Genomic DNA, 16,906 nt, shown 5'->3' with positions numbered 1-16,906 from the left:
GGCTGGTTACTTACAGCAGGGGCCACATTTCTCAGCCCAGCATTTCCTCTGCTTCCCCCGGGGAACACCTGGAGTGTGGGTCATCTGACAAGCTCGTTGACAGGTAGGACCTCCCCACTCCCCACCCCTACATACTCAGCGAAGGCCCCAGAACCCCAGTTCTGGTCAAAGGCTGCAGTGAGAAGCCAGAGACAGTCTATGAGTGAGAGGTAATTCCAGTTCTGCCCTCTACGTGAAAGAAAGCCTCAGCCTTGTAAGAACAGCCCCTCTGTGGACCCCAGGACCCAGGCTGCCCCAAATGCCAGATTTTCCCCATGGCCACGTCTGTGCTGCCCGCTGGAGAGGGACCAGGCCAGGCCAGAGCGGGACCCCCTCCCCAGAGAGGATGCTAAACCTTCCTGGATTCCTTCCACACCCAACGTGGCTAATCACGTAGGCCCCAAGAGACTCTCTGTGACAGAGGTGACACAGGGGATGGCAAGTGGTGTTAAGGGAGAGGAAACCACTTTGTCTAAACTGCCAGGCCTCCGCCTTCTCCTTCAGAGGCCAGGCCCTCAGTGAGCTCTGGGGAGAAGGAGAGCAGGCCCAGGCTCCTGCCTTAGCGAGCTGGCAGTCCCCGGGCAGAGCAGCAAACATCCCCTTGCTGCAGGGACATAAAACTCCCAGCCTTTGCCAAGCAACAACAGCAGAGGGGGTCTACGCGGACTCAAGCATTCAGATCTTTGTAGGGCCTGAATTTCTTCCACTGACATTTTATTCCAAGGGAAGGATGAGCCCCAACTGATGTTCCCATCAATTACCCTCAACAGACAGAAGGAAAATAGTTTACTTTTTGAGCAACACCCTCAACACAAGAATGGAACCAGGTTTCCTGGTAAGCCCGGGGATTCCATGTGCCTGGCCAAGGTTACCGTGGAATTTCGGGCTGAATGCTTTCAGAGCCCACCCAGGGTCTGATGCTCAGGGGCCCTGGTGCTTCTCACGGGCCACGTGGCCACATTCCTGGGCTTCCTCCTGACACCAGCACATCTAGGAAGGAGCCACTATCATTCCTTTCTCCCTGAGTCTTTGGATCCCACATGTCTGCTTCCTGTCTGTGGGGGTAGGGGTATCCCCTAGAGAGGGCATCTGGGGACAGGGCCACACCAGATGGCCCATGAGCAACAGGATAGAACCCCAAAACATATAATCCTGCAGAAAGGGCACCACGAAACTGAGCCCTGCCTTAAAATGCCGATCTCCACCCACCTCGCAAACCCATTGGCCCAGCACTGCCTGAGTCCCCTTGGGCCAGACTATGTTCCTGGTTCTGGGGCTACATGATGAAAGAGGCCTCGTCCAGAACTTCCAAGAATATTTGCAGGGGGGCCCACCATGAAAAGAGCTCTTGCTACCCCCTCAGGATGACCCTTTCCACGGACTCAACCACAGAACAGAGTCTCCTCTGAAAATGAAAACCAAAACTCAGAGAAGGTTCAGTGGCAGGCTGGGACAAGGACTCAGGGCCCATGCTGCCCTGCCCGTGCTGCCCACAGACACAGTCACCCTGTCTCCTGTGCAGCTTTACCTGGGGGTCTGGCCCTTCCCGAGACCCTGGCTGCAGTGAGAGGGGAAGCAGAGGGATCAGTATACCAGCAAACAGACTGAGTGAGGCCCATTATGGGTTGAATTGTGTCCCCCAAAAAGATATGCTGAAATCTTCACTCCCAGTACCTCCAAATGTGACCTCATTTGGAAATAGAGTTGTTGTAGGTATAATTAGTTAAGTTGAAGTTAGTGGAACAGGTTGAACCCTAATGCAACATGACTGACGTCCTTCTAAGAAAAGAAGACACACAGGGAGAAGATGACCACTTGATGATGGAGGCAGAGATGGGGGTGATGCATCTACAAGCCGAGGAACACCAAGGATTTCCAGAAAACACCAAAAGCTAGAAGAGACGAGGAAAGACTCTCCCTGTGGGTTTCAGAGGGAGCACTGCCCTGCTGACACCTTGATTTTGGACTTCTGCTATGAGAACTTCTGCTCAGAACTACAAGACAGTACATTTCTGTTGTTTTAAGCTACCAGGTTTGTGGTGCTCTGTTGAGGCAGCCCTAGGAACAAATACAAGGCCTAAGACCTCAGGTCCCCATCCCTGGAGAAGATGTCCCAACACACACACACACACACACACACACACACACAGACACACACACACGCAGAGGCCAGCTGCAGCCACTCTGACCCACAATCACGCTATAAATCTCTATATGTCCCTTCCAGACAACCTTTCCCAGAACACGGTACCCGCTGGCTTTGGGGGTGAATTACTCATGGCAGGGAAGCTGCACTTCTTCCCAGAGCCTCTGTGATGGAGACTGGACTCGAATTCCGCCCGCTCTGGGAATGAGAGTTGAACTTTCCTTGCCCTGCCCTCCTTCTTGTTGGTCCCAGGGAGCCGGGCTCCGCGTCTCCGGGGACCTGTGCTCTCGGTACCTGGCACACATTGTAGTGCTCAAAGAGAGACAAGAAGCCAATGTCGCTGCGTGCGGCAATGCCTTTGAGGAGCATGATGTTCCCGTTCCCAGAATCCAGCTCAACCACGTCGTTGAAAACATTGGACACAGCTTTCCCGGTCAGGAGCAGATTGACAAGTTCCTGTTGATGACAGAAAGGGAAAAGCCTGTCAAGGGGAGACCAGGAACAAGAGAAAGAGGGTGGAGGAGGAAGGAAAGCCAAGAGGGAGAGAGACTGAAATCAGAGGGGCCATGACTTTACTGTTCCCACAGCCCTCGGGGGAGGCTGCCCACTCTCCTCATCAAAGTGACTCCAGGCACTCATCAGTCTTTACTCCACGAGCATTCATTGAGCACCAACTGTGCACAAGCTGTCCTAAGCTTTGGGTGGTGGCGGAGGGAGGTTCCTGCTGGAGGGAAAGAATGGCTCCTGACTTCGGGCGTCCAGGTCCAGAGTAGGAAACAATGTGTGCACAGGGCACTGGGGGCCCAGATGGACACGGGACCACATGCCTGAGTCAGAGCCGCTTTGTGGAGAAGCGACATTTGGGTGGGTCTTGACGGAGGGTATTTTTTTTAATAGCCTTTTTTATTTTGAAACAATTTTAGACTCAAAAGAAGAAGTAAAAATAGTACAGAGAGTTCCTGTGTACCCTTCACCCAGCTTCCCCCAACAACATCTTACATAACCAGCATCCCTTATCAACACCAGGAAACTGACAATGGTGCAACACCAATAACTCAATTCCAGGCCTTAATCGGACTTCACTGGCAACGATGGGGTCTTCAGGCAGCAAGGGAGAGTAGAGGACAATAGGAGCAGAGAGGGAGAGGCAGGGAAGCCCCAGGCTGGGTGCTAGCTCTGCCTCTGCCCTCGTCGGCTGCACGGCATCAGGCTGCCCACGTGACTTGTGCCGCACGCCCGAGAGTCCAATGAGCCTGCCGACCCCAGAACCAGGATATGGTGACACGTGGAGCATCGTTTCTCTGGCGGTCTCCTTCAGCCAGGGCCTCCCGCACTGGGGTGGCTGGAAGGGCCCTTCCCTATGCAGGACATCTAGGGGTCCAACTTCCTGTTAGGAATGGGGAAACTGAGGCTCACAGATGAAAAAGGATTTGCCCATGCCACATAGCTGGTTAGTGACAGAGCTAGACCTCCACCCACATTTTCCAGCTCCCTGTGTGGAGTCCCATCCCTTTCCTTTCACTTGTTACCCTCAAGGTACCAGCTGGCTGGCCAAAGATTTGAGATGAAGGGTGGCTGCTAAGCGCCTGCTGCCTGCTGAGGAAGGATTTCAGCAAGCCCTGTGTTAGCATGCGGGCAGGCAGGACCCTCTATCTAACCCACCTTCTGCCAGGGCTGGCGCACGTGTGAGGCCAGCAGGCAGGAATCTCCCCTCCAGACATGTAACAGCCCTTTCTCTGGAGGGCAGAGGTCACAGAAGTGTTTTCCCCTGAATTGTGAGAGCCAGGCCCAGAGTTAATAAATCTCTCCGTCAGCCCCAGCCCCTGCGCCAGTGACAGTAAAAGAAGCCTCCTCTGATGGCTGCAGAGGGACCCCCATTGGAGGGAGATACTGAAGGGGCCTCATTGTGTCCTTGCAGAGGAAATGAGAAAGAATTTCGAGGAAATGCCTGCTCTGAGATACTGCACCTCAGGGACAGTGGCTGCTAAGAAAGGCCCGGCCATTTTCAGATGGGTTTGAGTTTTCCCATCTAAGTTTCCTTTCTTTTTTTTTTTTTTTGTTTGGTGAGGAAGATTGGCACTGAGCTAACATCTGTGCCAATCTTCCTCTTTTTGCTTGAGGAAGATTGGCCCTGAGCTAACATCCGTGCCAATCTTCCTCTATTTTGTATGTGGGTCGCCGCCACAGTATGGCTAACAAGTGGTGTAGGTCTGCACCTGGGATCTGAACCCACAAACTTGGCTCCTGCTCCCTATCTAGTCCCTTGCGGTCATCTAGTCCCTTGCTATCAAAGTGTGGTCCGTGGACCAGCAGCATCGCCCTCCTCGGGGAGCCTGTTAGAAATTCAGAATCTCAGGCCCAGCCTGGAAACCCACTGAATCTGAGCCTGCTTGTCAACAAGACCCCAGGGGGATTCGCGTGCACGTCGAAGTTTAAGAAGCACTGGTTTAGTTCAAACGCCTCATTCCACAGATGAGGAAAATGAGTCTCAGGGAGGGGAAGAAAATCGTCCCAGCTCATTCTGCAAGTGAAGCAGCCAACACAGCTCAGAACCCAGCCCCAGACTCTGGTCTGGCATCCTCTGAACCCACTTAACTGCCCACCCCAGGGCCACACTGCTCTCTGCCTGCCAAGGGGGAAGCTCCCAGAGGGAAGACAGGCACCCAGGGTGGGGGATGGACCAGCCAGGCGGCCAGAAAGGCAGCCACTCACCCTGAGGCCTTCCTCTAGGAAGGTGGGCAACAGCCAACCGCACAGTCCTTTGGGTGCCCTGGACAAACCACAGGCCCCACACCGGACCCTGCATGGTGTGTAGGTATGTTTTCAGAACTGGTACAAGTAAGCCAGGACCCCCAGGACAACTGGTTCCTCAGCTGGGCCCAGCAGACTGAACAGCTCCGCCTGACCTGTCTGTGCTACACACATTGCCCCCGTAGGCACTGAGGGTCAGATTTAACTGTGGCCCAGTGGCCACTCTGGGAGGCCTTGCCGTGTGAGAAAGGCGTGGACAGAAGCCAGGTGTAGCACTTGGCTCCCAGTCCTGATGCTTACTAATAGGATCTTAACAGATCTCTTCCCTGGTGTCACCAGGTGACTGGGTGGATCTATGAAAAGCAATCATGCCAAGAGTCTCCTCTGCCCCTCATGAGGCCTCTTGAGGGCCCCTTTGTGAAGATGCAGAAGGGACGGTTGTTGCAAAGACAACACCCTGTGCAAACACAAAGGGTGCCATGGCTGCTGTCTCCCCAGCTGGACCCAGGGCTGCAGCCTGTGCCCGTGCTCTGTGCTGGGCAGCGCCTGGTCTGCTGTCAGTCTCTTTTGCACCCCGTGCAGCACCAAGCACACAGATCGGGCACAGCAAGCTCTCTGGACATGGAAGCTAACCTGAGTTCCCTTTCTCGGTCTCCACGGTGGTGAAGCCCAGCAGAGGCTGGCAAGGGAAAGCTACTTGGAGAGGGCTGGCAGGGGCCAAGAAGGAAGAAGAGGCAGGGAAAGAAGTGCCTGGCTGCCCTGGTGCCCCACCGCGCCCCCTGACCTGTGTGCAGTATCCGTGTGCTCCAATCAGGTGGCTGGTCGGGACATCGAAGTCCTGGCGGATGCTGGAAAACACAGAGGAAGTGGTGTTAGTGTGTCTCTGCCTGACTCAAGCCGCCCTGGCGAACCTCACTGGGTGACCAGGGCTCCCACGAGTTCTAGGCTGAGGCCCAGAATTCCGGATTTGGCGGGAACCTGAGCGCCCTGGGTTCTGTGCCCTCCCTGGGGTCTGGAGCCCAGGGCTCCTCAAGTCTTGCCCACTCTGCTCTGGGCAACGGCCTCCACTCCGACTTCACTAGCTCCTCTGCCGACACAGAGGAAGGTGACGGAAGCGTGACACAGCAGAAAGGCCCCCGGGTTTGGAATCCAACACCCTGCATTCACATCTCAAGGGTCATTTACTAATGGTGGGGACTGGGACATCCCCTGCCGCCTCTGGGCCTCAGCCTGTGAGTCTGTTAAATGGGAGGAATGGTGTAAAGTGACAGCTGCCACCACTGGGCACAGATCTCGCACAGGCCCCGCACACACTTATTCCCGAAACCCTGAGAGGACACCAGGGCTCAGAGAAGGCTGACTCGCCCAGGGTGCTCGGCTCGTGGGCCATGGAGCTGCCGGGACCCAGCAGCTAGTCTCAGAGGCCTGCGCTCTCCCCAGCCCAGGCTACCACTGTGGCTCCACCCTCGGGAGGGGGCCCCCTAAAAGGCACAAAGTGAAAAGCCCCTTTGCCAAAAGAAATCCCTCAAACCAAAAGAAACGAATTTCTGGGGCCGTACACTGCTGGGGACCAGAACAATGCAGGGTGTCGTGTCAGCAGGGGCCCTGTCACATGGGAAGTCGGCAACAGGAGGCAAACTTCTCCCCCCACAAACTTCAAAACCGTCCTACCATCTAGAAAGCCCATCATCAGGACATTATTCCTTTTTCCTACCCAAAGTAAATCCCTGGGGAGACTATGCATCATTGTTGAACGGAGCCGTGGGACGAGTAAACAGGAAAGGAGCCACCACCTATGGGACACACTCAGAGGATGGCTATTTCAGCCCACCAGCCCCCAGCAAAGTAAGAATTACTATATTTTACAGACATGGAAATAAGTTCAGAGAGGTGACTCCGGGGGGCCACGTGAGGCCGGAGACTGGCTTCCTCTGCTGCTGCACATGGCCCCAGGGGCATGCCGCCCACCCAGTCCTGTGCCCAAGGTCTGGCCTGCATCCTTCATCCCCACCCCAGAGAGAGCACCGAGAGGCAGCCCAGAGGTAGGACGGGCTTAGCAATCACGAGGTTTGTTTTTCCTTTTAGTGGAAGAGAAGAGAAACCTGGTCTCAATTTTATGCTTTAAATCTAAGATCTGGCATAAGTCCACAAACCTAAAACACACACCCTGGCCCCTGCGTCCTTCCCAAACGAGTTTAGAAACTCAAGCTCCACGACCTCTGCAGGAAAAATGCTTTCTTGTGGTTTTAATGACCATGGCCAAATGGGGACAGTTTGTGGTCCACATCGAGAAGACAGGCTAGGGCTTGCACTGCGGGCCCAGCCGAGAACCACGGAGGCTGGGGGTCGCCTTGGAGGAGGCCTGGGAAGGAGCTGGCTGAGGGGACGAATGGCCGAAGGCAGCGCTCGGCTGGCAGTAGCTCAGGCAGAAGAATTAATGGGAACGTTCTCCGAGGCATAGACAGGCATCTTCTGAAGAGAAGAAAATAACCTCAAAGGAGCGCTGGGATGACTGATAAGCATCGCTGGCCCCGAGCCTGCCCGAAGCTTTCAGAAGTAGTCTGATCTTCATAATCTCACATTCACGTGTTCACCCAGCGGGTTTGAGAGCCTGCGTCAGCCGAGGGCAGAGGGACAGTCGGAACGGACAATGGGAGGAAATGGTAATTGCATCCTTAGGTGCAAACACGATGGGAAATTCAGACGTGGGCTCAGATTTAAAAAGGAGAAACATCTGTATTTCACATTAGGGCATTCAGGAGATGCCAAGGCGCTGCTTATGGCTTAAGAGATTTACAACTTTGGCAAATCTAGATGCGCAGACCTCCGTCTAGGGGAAGTCCCTGGAGAGCAGAGTGTGAGGAGTCCTTGAGCAAAGGAACAGGCTCTGCTCTGCCCGCAGGGCAGCCAATTCACGCGGCAGGGCCCTCACCAGGCCCGAGTTCTAGCCCTGCTTGCTATGTGGCCACAAACCTCTCCTCCCTGGGCCTCAGTCTCCCCTTTTGTAACAAGAGGGGCTTGCACAAGATGAGTGGTGTCATGGGCTGAATTGTGTCCTCCAGAAGTCGTATGTTGAAGTCCTGACCCCCAGTACCTCAGAATGTGACTATAGTTGGAGACAGGGCCTTTGAAGGGGTGATTAAACTAATGCGGCCATTAGGGTGGGCCTGAATCCAATCTGAGTAGTATCCTTATAAGAAGAGGAAATTTGGACACATAGAGGGACATGAGAGATGCATGCACACAGGGGAAAGACCGCGTGAGGACACAGTGAGAAGGTGACTGTGTGCAAACCAAGGTGAGAGGTCTCAGAAGAAACCAAATCGGCCAACACCTTGACCTTGGAGTTCCCGCCTCCAGAACTGTGAGACAATTAATTTCGGTTGCCTAAGCTCCCCAGGCTGTGGTACTTTGTCACGGCAGCCCTAGCAGACAAACACAAGTAGCCTCCAGCACCTTTTCAGACTCAGAGCTCTTTCTTCAAATGAAATCTAATGTGCAGAAGTCCAATATATGAAACATAAAGGCAGAGCTGCTCTGGCTGAGGATGGTCCAGGGGCTGGCCCCATCCTTCTGCCCCTCCACTAGCCCGTGCAGCCCCTCTGGGGGACCCCTAGGTCTCCACGGTCATGCAGCATACTGGGAGCAGTGGCTGAATCCGTGGAGGGCTCGCCTAAGCTCTGAGGTTCCTACACATTCTGGGCAGAATTCTGAGCTACAAGCTGTGACGGGCCCTTCCCTGGGACTTACAATCACTCTTATCTAACAGCTGGCTTGTCCCTTCCATGGTCCTCCTGGGGGCTGGACAATGCCGGGCCCCACGAAAATGCACAGCCTGAAACCAGGCACCAGGCTGGGTGACGGGAGCCAGGAGGAGCCAGGGCCTGAAGAAGCATGCCCCCTGAGGCTGCCCTGTACCGAGACCCCTTCGAGGAGCAGGAGCTTTCCCGGATTTTGGACTCGAAGAGTGGAGGGAGCCTGAGGGGACTTGCTCAGGGCGTGGAAACCTACAAGGAGGGGCTGGGCCCTGGCTGCCCGGCCACCACCCTCCTCAGCATTCTGGGAACAAAGGGCCAGAACCTGGACCAACGGTCTGGGGGGACGGCCCAGCCTCGGTGGTGTCCAGTTCACTCACTGACAGAGGAGAGGGACCAGAGAGCTCTGCCTAGGATGCCACAAGGACTGCTCCTCCAGCTCTGCCCCCATCAGGAGGGCCCGGAGACACTGCGCTGATCAAGAAACAGGACAAAGGATGTCAGCGCTGGCAGGGCCCCCAGGGCTCAGCATTTCCCAGACGGGAAAAGGGATGCCCAGAGGAAGAACACAGCTGGCCCAGGACTAGTGACAGATGCCAGCCCGAATTCAGCGCCTGAAGCCCAGAGTCCACTTCCTCTCTCCAGTCCGCCCTTCGTCACACTTCTCAGCGGGGCAGAGGTTCTGCCACCGAGCAGCTTACAACGCGTGAGCCTCAAATCTGCAGCCTCAGGCACTTGCAAATACACTGTCCTCTCTAAAGCCTTGTGAGGCCAGGAGGGCAAGAACTGCCTTCTCCATTTTACTGATGGGGAAACTGAGGCCCAGAAAGGAGAAGGGACTTGTGGTCACGCACAGAGTCAGCAGGCCAGGACTGTGTCCTCAGCACCAACATCACAGTGTCTACTGTGGCCTGAAACACGTGATGGACCAGCCCAGCTGGCCAGCTCCAGGCAGGCCCAGGAGCCCTGAAGCCCCACTCCTGGTCCCCACCCTCCCTGGCTGGGTGCAGTTTGTCCCTTCACCCTAATGCCTCCCCCACAAGCATCTGAACATTTGAATGAAGGAATCTGAACGATTCATTTGAACAATGAATCTGGGCATTTTGTACAGAAGTTTCTGAATAAGAAGGAAAATATGTCCAAGCGGCCTAGAGACACAGTTCCAGTCTACGGTCACAGCCATTCACCTAAAATCAATGTCCACGAGGTGGGGTCAGCGGCCAGCTTGGCCTCGGGCTAGCTGAGTGGCCTCGGGCAAGTCCCTGCCTCTCTCAGCCTGATTCGTCATTTATAAAATCAGAGGACTGGAACAAGGGGTCTCCAGGAACCTTCTGGGATGCGAATGAGCGTACCTGGTCCATGACTCTGATATTTAGAACATCAACCCTAAAACAGGTGGTAATTAATCTGGGAGGACCTGACCAGCCACCTCCCCTCCACCTGAGCCCACCTCCCGCCAGGCCAGCTGCAGCCCATCCCTCCCCGCCAGCCCCTCCCCAGGGACTGCACCTCCCACTGCACTCCCCACCCCCTGCGGCGACCTCTAGAGACAACCACCTTTCCTTTGGTGGGACCTCTATTAACTTTTGAGGATGACACCACTAGAGCAAAGGGCAGCTGTGCAACCACTAAGAGAACCTGGGCTGGGCAGTCAGGGAGCCCAGGATTCAAATCCACTGCTGCTCCCCTCTCCAAGCCTTGGTTTCCCCACTAGCAACACGATATGCTGATGTCTCCTGCTGGTACAGACTGCTGTGAGAACTGAATGAGATGAACTATGTGAAGCATTTGGCATTCGATAAATGTTGCTTCCTTTTTCCTTCGATAGCAACAATAACAACAACAACATCAAAACACAACGAGGTCATGATTCCTGCAATGTCAACCATTCGTAACACAGCCAAGAACCCAGAATAAACGGAGGCCTCCCAGCGGTTGAAATGCAGCCATGAATATATGAAAAGAACTTGGAGAGAGCGGATACCGACTCTTTTCCCAGGAAAGCCAAGAGAGAGTGGACAATGAGTCAGAACACCTGGGTATCAGGCCCTCTCTGACACCTGTGCTGTGTGACCTTCAGCAAATTGCTTTCCCTCTCTGAGCCTTGGGTGTGTCATTCTCTGATGGAGATAATAATAATCACCTTAAAGGGTTGTTGCAATAAGGGCTGAGGCCATAAAAAGGCCTTGCAAACTGCACACAGGTCCACAGGTTGGAAGGAACGGCTACTATTTCCAGGGCCCTGGAGAGGAAGGGGCTAGATGGGGGCCCAGGAGGCAGGGCAAGGTGTTTGGAAAGAGATGGAGGGACCTGCCTGGGGGAAGGAAGAGAAAGCAGAGACGGCCAAGCCCTTCCCAAGCTGCCTTCCGCCTGACCACCTCCCAGACCTCTCCCCACATGCCAGCACCTTCCTTCCCAACCAGACCTTGTGCCATCGTTCCCTGCAAACCCCACCACTGGCCTTTGCCTACTCTGTTCTTGCTGCCTGCCAGGACCCTTCCCACCCATCCCTCAGAGCCCAGCTAAATGCCGCCTCCTCCATAAAGACACCTCCCTTACCCTTATCCAGTGCTCCATCTCCCCTAGACATCCCTTTCCTAAGAGCACCCATCACCTGCTTTTCATGTGCCCGCCTTGCCCCTCTGGGCAGCAAGGACTTTAGGGCCAGGGATACGTTGTGTCCATCTAGCCTCCTGGTGCCCAGAACTGGGCTCTAACCCTGCAGGTACCCAGCAAATGGGCTCTAAATGACATGAGCCTGCCCACACTCGTCCCAGGAGAAGCGGCAAGGAAGGCCTGGTGGACTGGCCTCCAGAAGCTGGATCCCAGGGGGTGTACGGAGGCAGGAGAAGAAGCTTCCCACCAAGCAGCTGTGGCTGGCCTGGGACAGAAGAGTCCTCCACAAGGTGAGCTGCCTCTCCCTCCTCCTGAGGCCTGTCCTCTTCATCTGGGCACCCGAGCCCTTTGTGGAACAAGGATGCGGAGCCCTTGGGTCAGTGGGTGGGGGTGCTAGATGCACTGAGGGTCAGGACACCCTCCCAAACACCACTAACCGGGTGTGGCCTGGGCTTGGTGGCCCTTCTCTGCTGTGGGAGGTGGGCCCCCCATCGAGCCCTCAGGCTCAGCGCCCGTGTGCAGACCTACTGCCCTCAGCCACGCCCCAATGGCACTCCCTGGCCACGACTTGCCACCTCAGCAGCCTGGCACCAGGCTTGCTCTGGCCCAGACCACGCCGGCCAAAATGAAATGGAGAGTGAGGCATGTGGACAAGCAGCCGGTTTGGTGTGGGCCTACCTGGGGGTCTGTCCTCCATTTCTCCCTCTAAGTTGGCTGACACAGCCCAGCAGCACCCGTCACTCCTCCCCCCACAGGAAGGGCGAGGCAGGAGACTTGGATGATGATGTCAGCCGTGCCACCAACCTGCCCTTAACTTCTTGGAGCCTTGGTCCCCACATCTGTAAAAGGAGATAATGGCCCCAGACTCCAGACCGGCCCCTTGGGTTGCCACAGGCCCCAAAGCCCAGGGTGTCAGTGGGGGCCCCTCCCTTCCACGGGGTGAGGGGGCCTCAGGGGCCCCTAGAGGGAGCCAGCCAGAGATCTACCGGACGGAGCCCTGGTCACTGCACAGGAGCTGGGGGACACAGGAGCCAGGGGCTTCCAGAAAAGGAACCAGGGAGGGGAAGAGGGTCAATTGAAGGAAGTGGGGTCTGGGTGGAGGGTCTGCTATGTCCAAAAACAAAGGTACCCGCAGGCCCTTTGGGTCTGCCTCCCACCCACTACCCTGGTCCCTTCAGACACGTCTGCTGAGAGTGCTCACTAGCATGGCCTCCAGCTACTCTGATGGAGGTTGAAGTTGGCTGGAGTTGGTTGCGGAAGTTCCTCTCCTCCTGCCTCCCAGCTACAGTCAAAAGATCTTGGCACTACAGGTGGGAAGGGCCCTGCTCCATCCTGTCTGGTCTCTCGTGTTCCACGTGGAGGACCAGGAGAGAGAGGCCCCGGGCTTTGTTTAGGCCGAAAGCAGCTGCTGTCCATGTGGAGTCGGGCGCCGGGTCCGGGTGGTTCTGTGTGAGCCTCGTTATTCTGGGCTGGAAGGGGTCAGGCGGGTACAACAGCAGGGGGGAGGAGAGAGTTGACACGTATCCCATCTGTCCCCTCCCGTCAGGACAGCACAGCTGGGACCACCAAGAACCCGGGATTCTCAACAAGAACAGCCCCCTGCTCATATCCTCACGCTGCAAACCACGGGCCCGCCCAGCTTCCCTGAGGTGGTCTCCAGCTCAGTGACCCCGGCGGGAACTGGAAGCTTTGTCAATGCTTTTCTCCATCTCTGAGAGGAGCGTGCAGGGCCTCCATCAAGGCCCAGATCTGACCCACCTCAATCTCACATCTGCTCTCCTGTTCCTTGATACACCCCAAACTCCCAGTCCCTGACTATATAGGCCTTCCCTTCCCAGCCAGTGTGGCAGACCTCTGTGGGTTCTCCCTACCTTCTGGGCCAGCCTTGTGTTCACATGCCCCGTGATGAGTACGGCCTGGGCCTTGAGGGGTCAGCTGGGACACGGCTCCCTGCAGGCTGAGAGCTGAAGAAAGGGCTCCGTCTCCACTGGGCTCGCCAGAACCCACCATGCAGGAGGACAGAGGAAAGAAGAGTGAAGAGACAGAAGGAGGGACACCAAGTCCCAAAGGCATTGTCCGGGTTCCTGGATCCAGCCACTCCTAAGGCCCTGGGCTTTTGCTATAAATCAATTAATAGTGCTGTTTTCTGCTTACGCTGGCTCAGAGTGGAGTTTCTGTCACTTTCCTTTACATTACCAACACTCATCGTTGCCTTTCATTTCAGGGCTATTTCCACACGAAATAAACTGCATTGTTGTTGTTGTTTTTTCTCTCTTGGAGAGAGATACAGAGAGCAACAGAGCCACCACGGCATGGGTGCTGCCCCTCGCCTTCAGTGCCCGTCTTGTGCTGTTCAGAAACTACTTCAGCAAATGACAAACTACCGCTGATACTGACTTGCAAGATTGCCTTTGGGCAGCCCAAGTTGCACTGTACGAATGCCAAGGGTCCACTGCATGAAAGGTTTTCTGCACAAGCTGTCTCCCCGCCCCAGCCCAGGCCTGAGCTAGCAGGGGGGCATCGCCCGAGCCCTTCCCTGTGCAGGCCTCAGCTCACTGCTGACCCCTCCCGAGGGGCTGGGGCACCCCTGCACTGCGCTGCGCAGGCCTGGTTGGAGCTGCCCCTCACTCCAGGGCACCGAGCATCTTTGGGGCTTGTGAGAGTGTTCTGGGGAAAAGTTCTAGGTCGTATGATTTGGAAAGCAGTGGAGCTGGGGGAGCATGAAAGCTTGTATGAGATTTACCATAAGCAAGTCAAGATCTTAGGGAAGAAAATAGATGGCTGGAAATCAAGAGGAAAAAAATAAAACCTCAAAGCTCTGCAGTTGGTCCGGGGTAAACAAAACTCAAAGACTAGCTTCGCTATTATTCTTTCAGCCTCTGAGGGTGAAGTGCCCAGGCTGCACTCTGCTGCATTTGCATCTGCCTATGGCGCCCTCCCCCTGGCTCCCCCCGGGGGGTCAGGAACAGCCGACGGACAGGAGGCATGGACTTTGGTGCAAGGGCTGCCCTGGGGCCTCAGGCATGAGAGCTGTTGCTAGGAGGGAGGGACAGCCATGCCCTCAGCCACATACACACTCACACACACAATCAAGTCACCGTTCACACAATCTCAAACACAAGCACCAACACCCACATCATCTCAGCCAGCCCCACAGCCTTGCCGACTCTCATCTGCACACACACCACTGCAAATGCACACATACACACACTGTGTTTGTAAAGAACTGGGTGGGTCTCCCAGCCCCCGAGTCCGCTTCTCCCCGGCTGAACAGCCTATGATCTGAGAGCCTCTGCTCTCTCTGGGCTACCAGGACATGTTTCCAACTGCCCAGTCAGTGACTGACCACCCTGAAACAGCATCAAAGGGACAGCAAAGCTGGATCTGAACCCAGAGCAGGAAGCCCTCGGCATCGTCTGGTCCTATGGTTTTTAAGCTGTGTCCGCAGAGCTGGGGTTTCTCTAAGGAGGGTCTCCAGGCACCAGGCGGGGAGACGGGGAGGGGCAGCTGGGGTCTCCACCTCCCCATCCCGATGCTCCGGTCAAAGCCGGTCTGCCGCATCTGCTTTATATAGCGAGCTTCGGGATACGGCTTATTTGGAAAAAATCAGATTTTGTTTCACTACAAAAAGAGTTTAAGAAGCATTAATCTGACCCCCCTCTTGTTAGAGATAAACAGCTGAAGGCACAGGTTGGGTCCGCCACACAGCTTGTTGGCAGCAGAGCAGAGATGGGGACCCAGGTGTCCTGAAGCTACATCATAGCCAATGGGTGGGATGCTTTCCTGTGGTTTCTCACCCACTGGGCTGCCCTGGACAAGCCTCTCAGCTCAGGCTGACAAATGGTGCCCGTGCTGGGTGACAGTGGCCCCCACGTGCCCAGATGTCCATAAGGAAAGGCCTGTACAAGTTGCTAACCCCCTAGGCAGGCCCGGATGAGGCGGGTTTCCACAGTCCCAGGACTGTTATCACTGCCCAGCAAATCACAGCAAACCTTCAGCCAGTCCTGGCATCCCTCCTGAGGACAGAGAGCGGAGGCTCCGGGAGCTGAGGGAAGCACCGATAGAGTGCAGCACGACTGGCAGGGAGAGGGAGTGGACCGTTCCAGAAGCTCCCCTTCCAAAGGCAGGCGAGAAAATAGCTTCTTCAGAGGAGCCCCCAGAAATGCCAGGAATGCTAGCATGTTATTTTAGATAATTTCAGCATGAGTCTCTCACAGGATCTGGGCAGCATCTCGACAGGCTATTCCCATCCTCACTGTCAGTCCTGTCTTTCCTCCTCATGTCTGCCATCCCTTTCAGGAAGCCCCCAGGACCACGTGGATGACAGGTCAGCTCCATGGCAAAGCTCACGTCCCTGGCAGCCCCGTGCGAGTGTGGAGTGGCCAGGCAGCCACCCCGGGACTACATGAGTGGGGAGGGAGCGTGGGTCTGGAGAACCCCCAGAGGTGGCCCGGGCTGCCCACGGCCTGCCCCATCCCCCACCTGAAGCCCTCTGTCTAACTAAAAGTTTCCTTGAACTTGAACAAATAAGAGCGAGTTGGGTGTCTTCTCAAGCACACCTCTGGGCGGCTCACTCCCAGGACAGGGACTGGTCCTCTTGCTGTCCTTTCTCCTGCCCTCTCTGAGCAAAGGCACACAGCGCCCAGGGAGCCCCGGGCCCCTCAGGACATGCCTGCCAAGGGTGAGCACCACCACAGGTGGACACATCTCCAATTGCAGGACATCCCTGTGGCCATGTCTCCACCACAAGGCACCAAGCCAAGGCTGAGGGCAAGACAAGACAGGATGGGACAGGAGAGGCTTCTGAGCACAGCTTGGATGGGATGGCACCAGCAGCAGCCATCATCCAAGGCTGGCCACCCACCGGGAGCAGCGCCAAGCACACGACACATATTTCTTCATTTAAGCTGTGAGGCTGGAATCACCATCCCCATTTCAGAGCAAGAATCTCAGGCTCAAAGGAGTACAGAGGCAGGAAACCAAGTCTGTTTTACTCCCAAGTTCAGGGCCTTACACTGCAAAGGCAAAGAGACCTGTCTGGGGCCAGGCTGCCTGGGTTGAGCCGTGTGACCTGGGGCAAGCCACTCCCCTCTCACAGCCTCATGTCCTCATCTGAAAGACAGGGATCGGGACAGTAATCACAGTAGTGCCACCTAACAGGGCTGTTGTGGAGATTAAAGGAGTTTCATGTGCAAAATGTCACAGCAAAGGAGCTGGCACGTGGGGAGTTTACGAGATGTCAGCTGCTATTGTTCTTACTGCCGATGAGAATGTCCTCTATGCTGTCTTCTTAAAGAAGGGAAGGGAGGCCACAGGAGTGAGACAAACCCAACCAGTGCCCTGCAGGGTCCAATTCTAAAGCAAGTCTCCACTGGTCCTCCCCTAAGGCAGGGCCCAGGCTGGCCAGAGCTGCCATGGGGAGGCTTCAACATCACCGCCTCCAGGACCTGGGAAGGTCTTCAGGGGCCCCGAGGGGGACAGAGACTGTCTTTACATACACTCTCACCCCTGCCCTGGGAACAAGGGGAAGGAGGTGACTCCAGCCAGATGGTGTGTGTCTATGTGTCTGTGTCTATATGTGTGTGTCTGTCTGTGTGTC

At 55.7% G+C, this 16,906-nt stretch overlaps 1 protein-coding gene across 1 annotated transcript in view; it reads right to left on the bottom strand.

Annotated features, from left to right (window-relative positions):
* The window catches only part of MINDY4 (MINDY lysine 48 deubiquitinase 4), a 111,972-nt gene that overhangs the window by 13,202 nt on the left and 81,864 nt on the right, over window positions 1–16,906 (bottom strand). The window contains exons 14-15 of the mRNA XM_004418862.3: window positions 5,721–5,784; window positions 2,480–2,641 (exon numbers count right to left, since the gene is read on the bottom strand). Coding sequence (XP_004418919.2) covers window positions 2,480–2,641; window positions 5,721–5,784 — 226 coding nt within the window. The remainder of the gene's footprint in view (window positions 1–2,479; window positions 2,642–5,720; window positions 5,785–16,906) is intronic.

Source organism: Ceratotherium simum, chromosome 1, assembly GCF_057802395.1.
Source record: "Ceratotherium simum simum isolate JZ-2026a chromosome 1, ASM5780239v1, whole genome shotgun sequence".
Classification (NCBI taxonomy): Eukaryota; Metazoa; Chordata; class Mammalia; order Perissodactyla; family Rhinocerotidae; genus Ceratotherium; species Ceratotherium simum.
The sequence above is the reverse complement of the archived record's forward strand: the minus strand, read 5'-3'. Positions and strand labels throughout refer to the sequence as shown.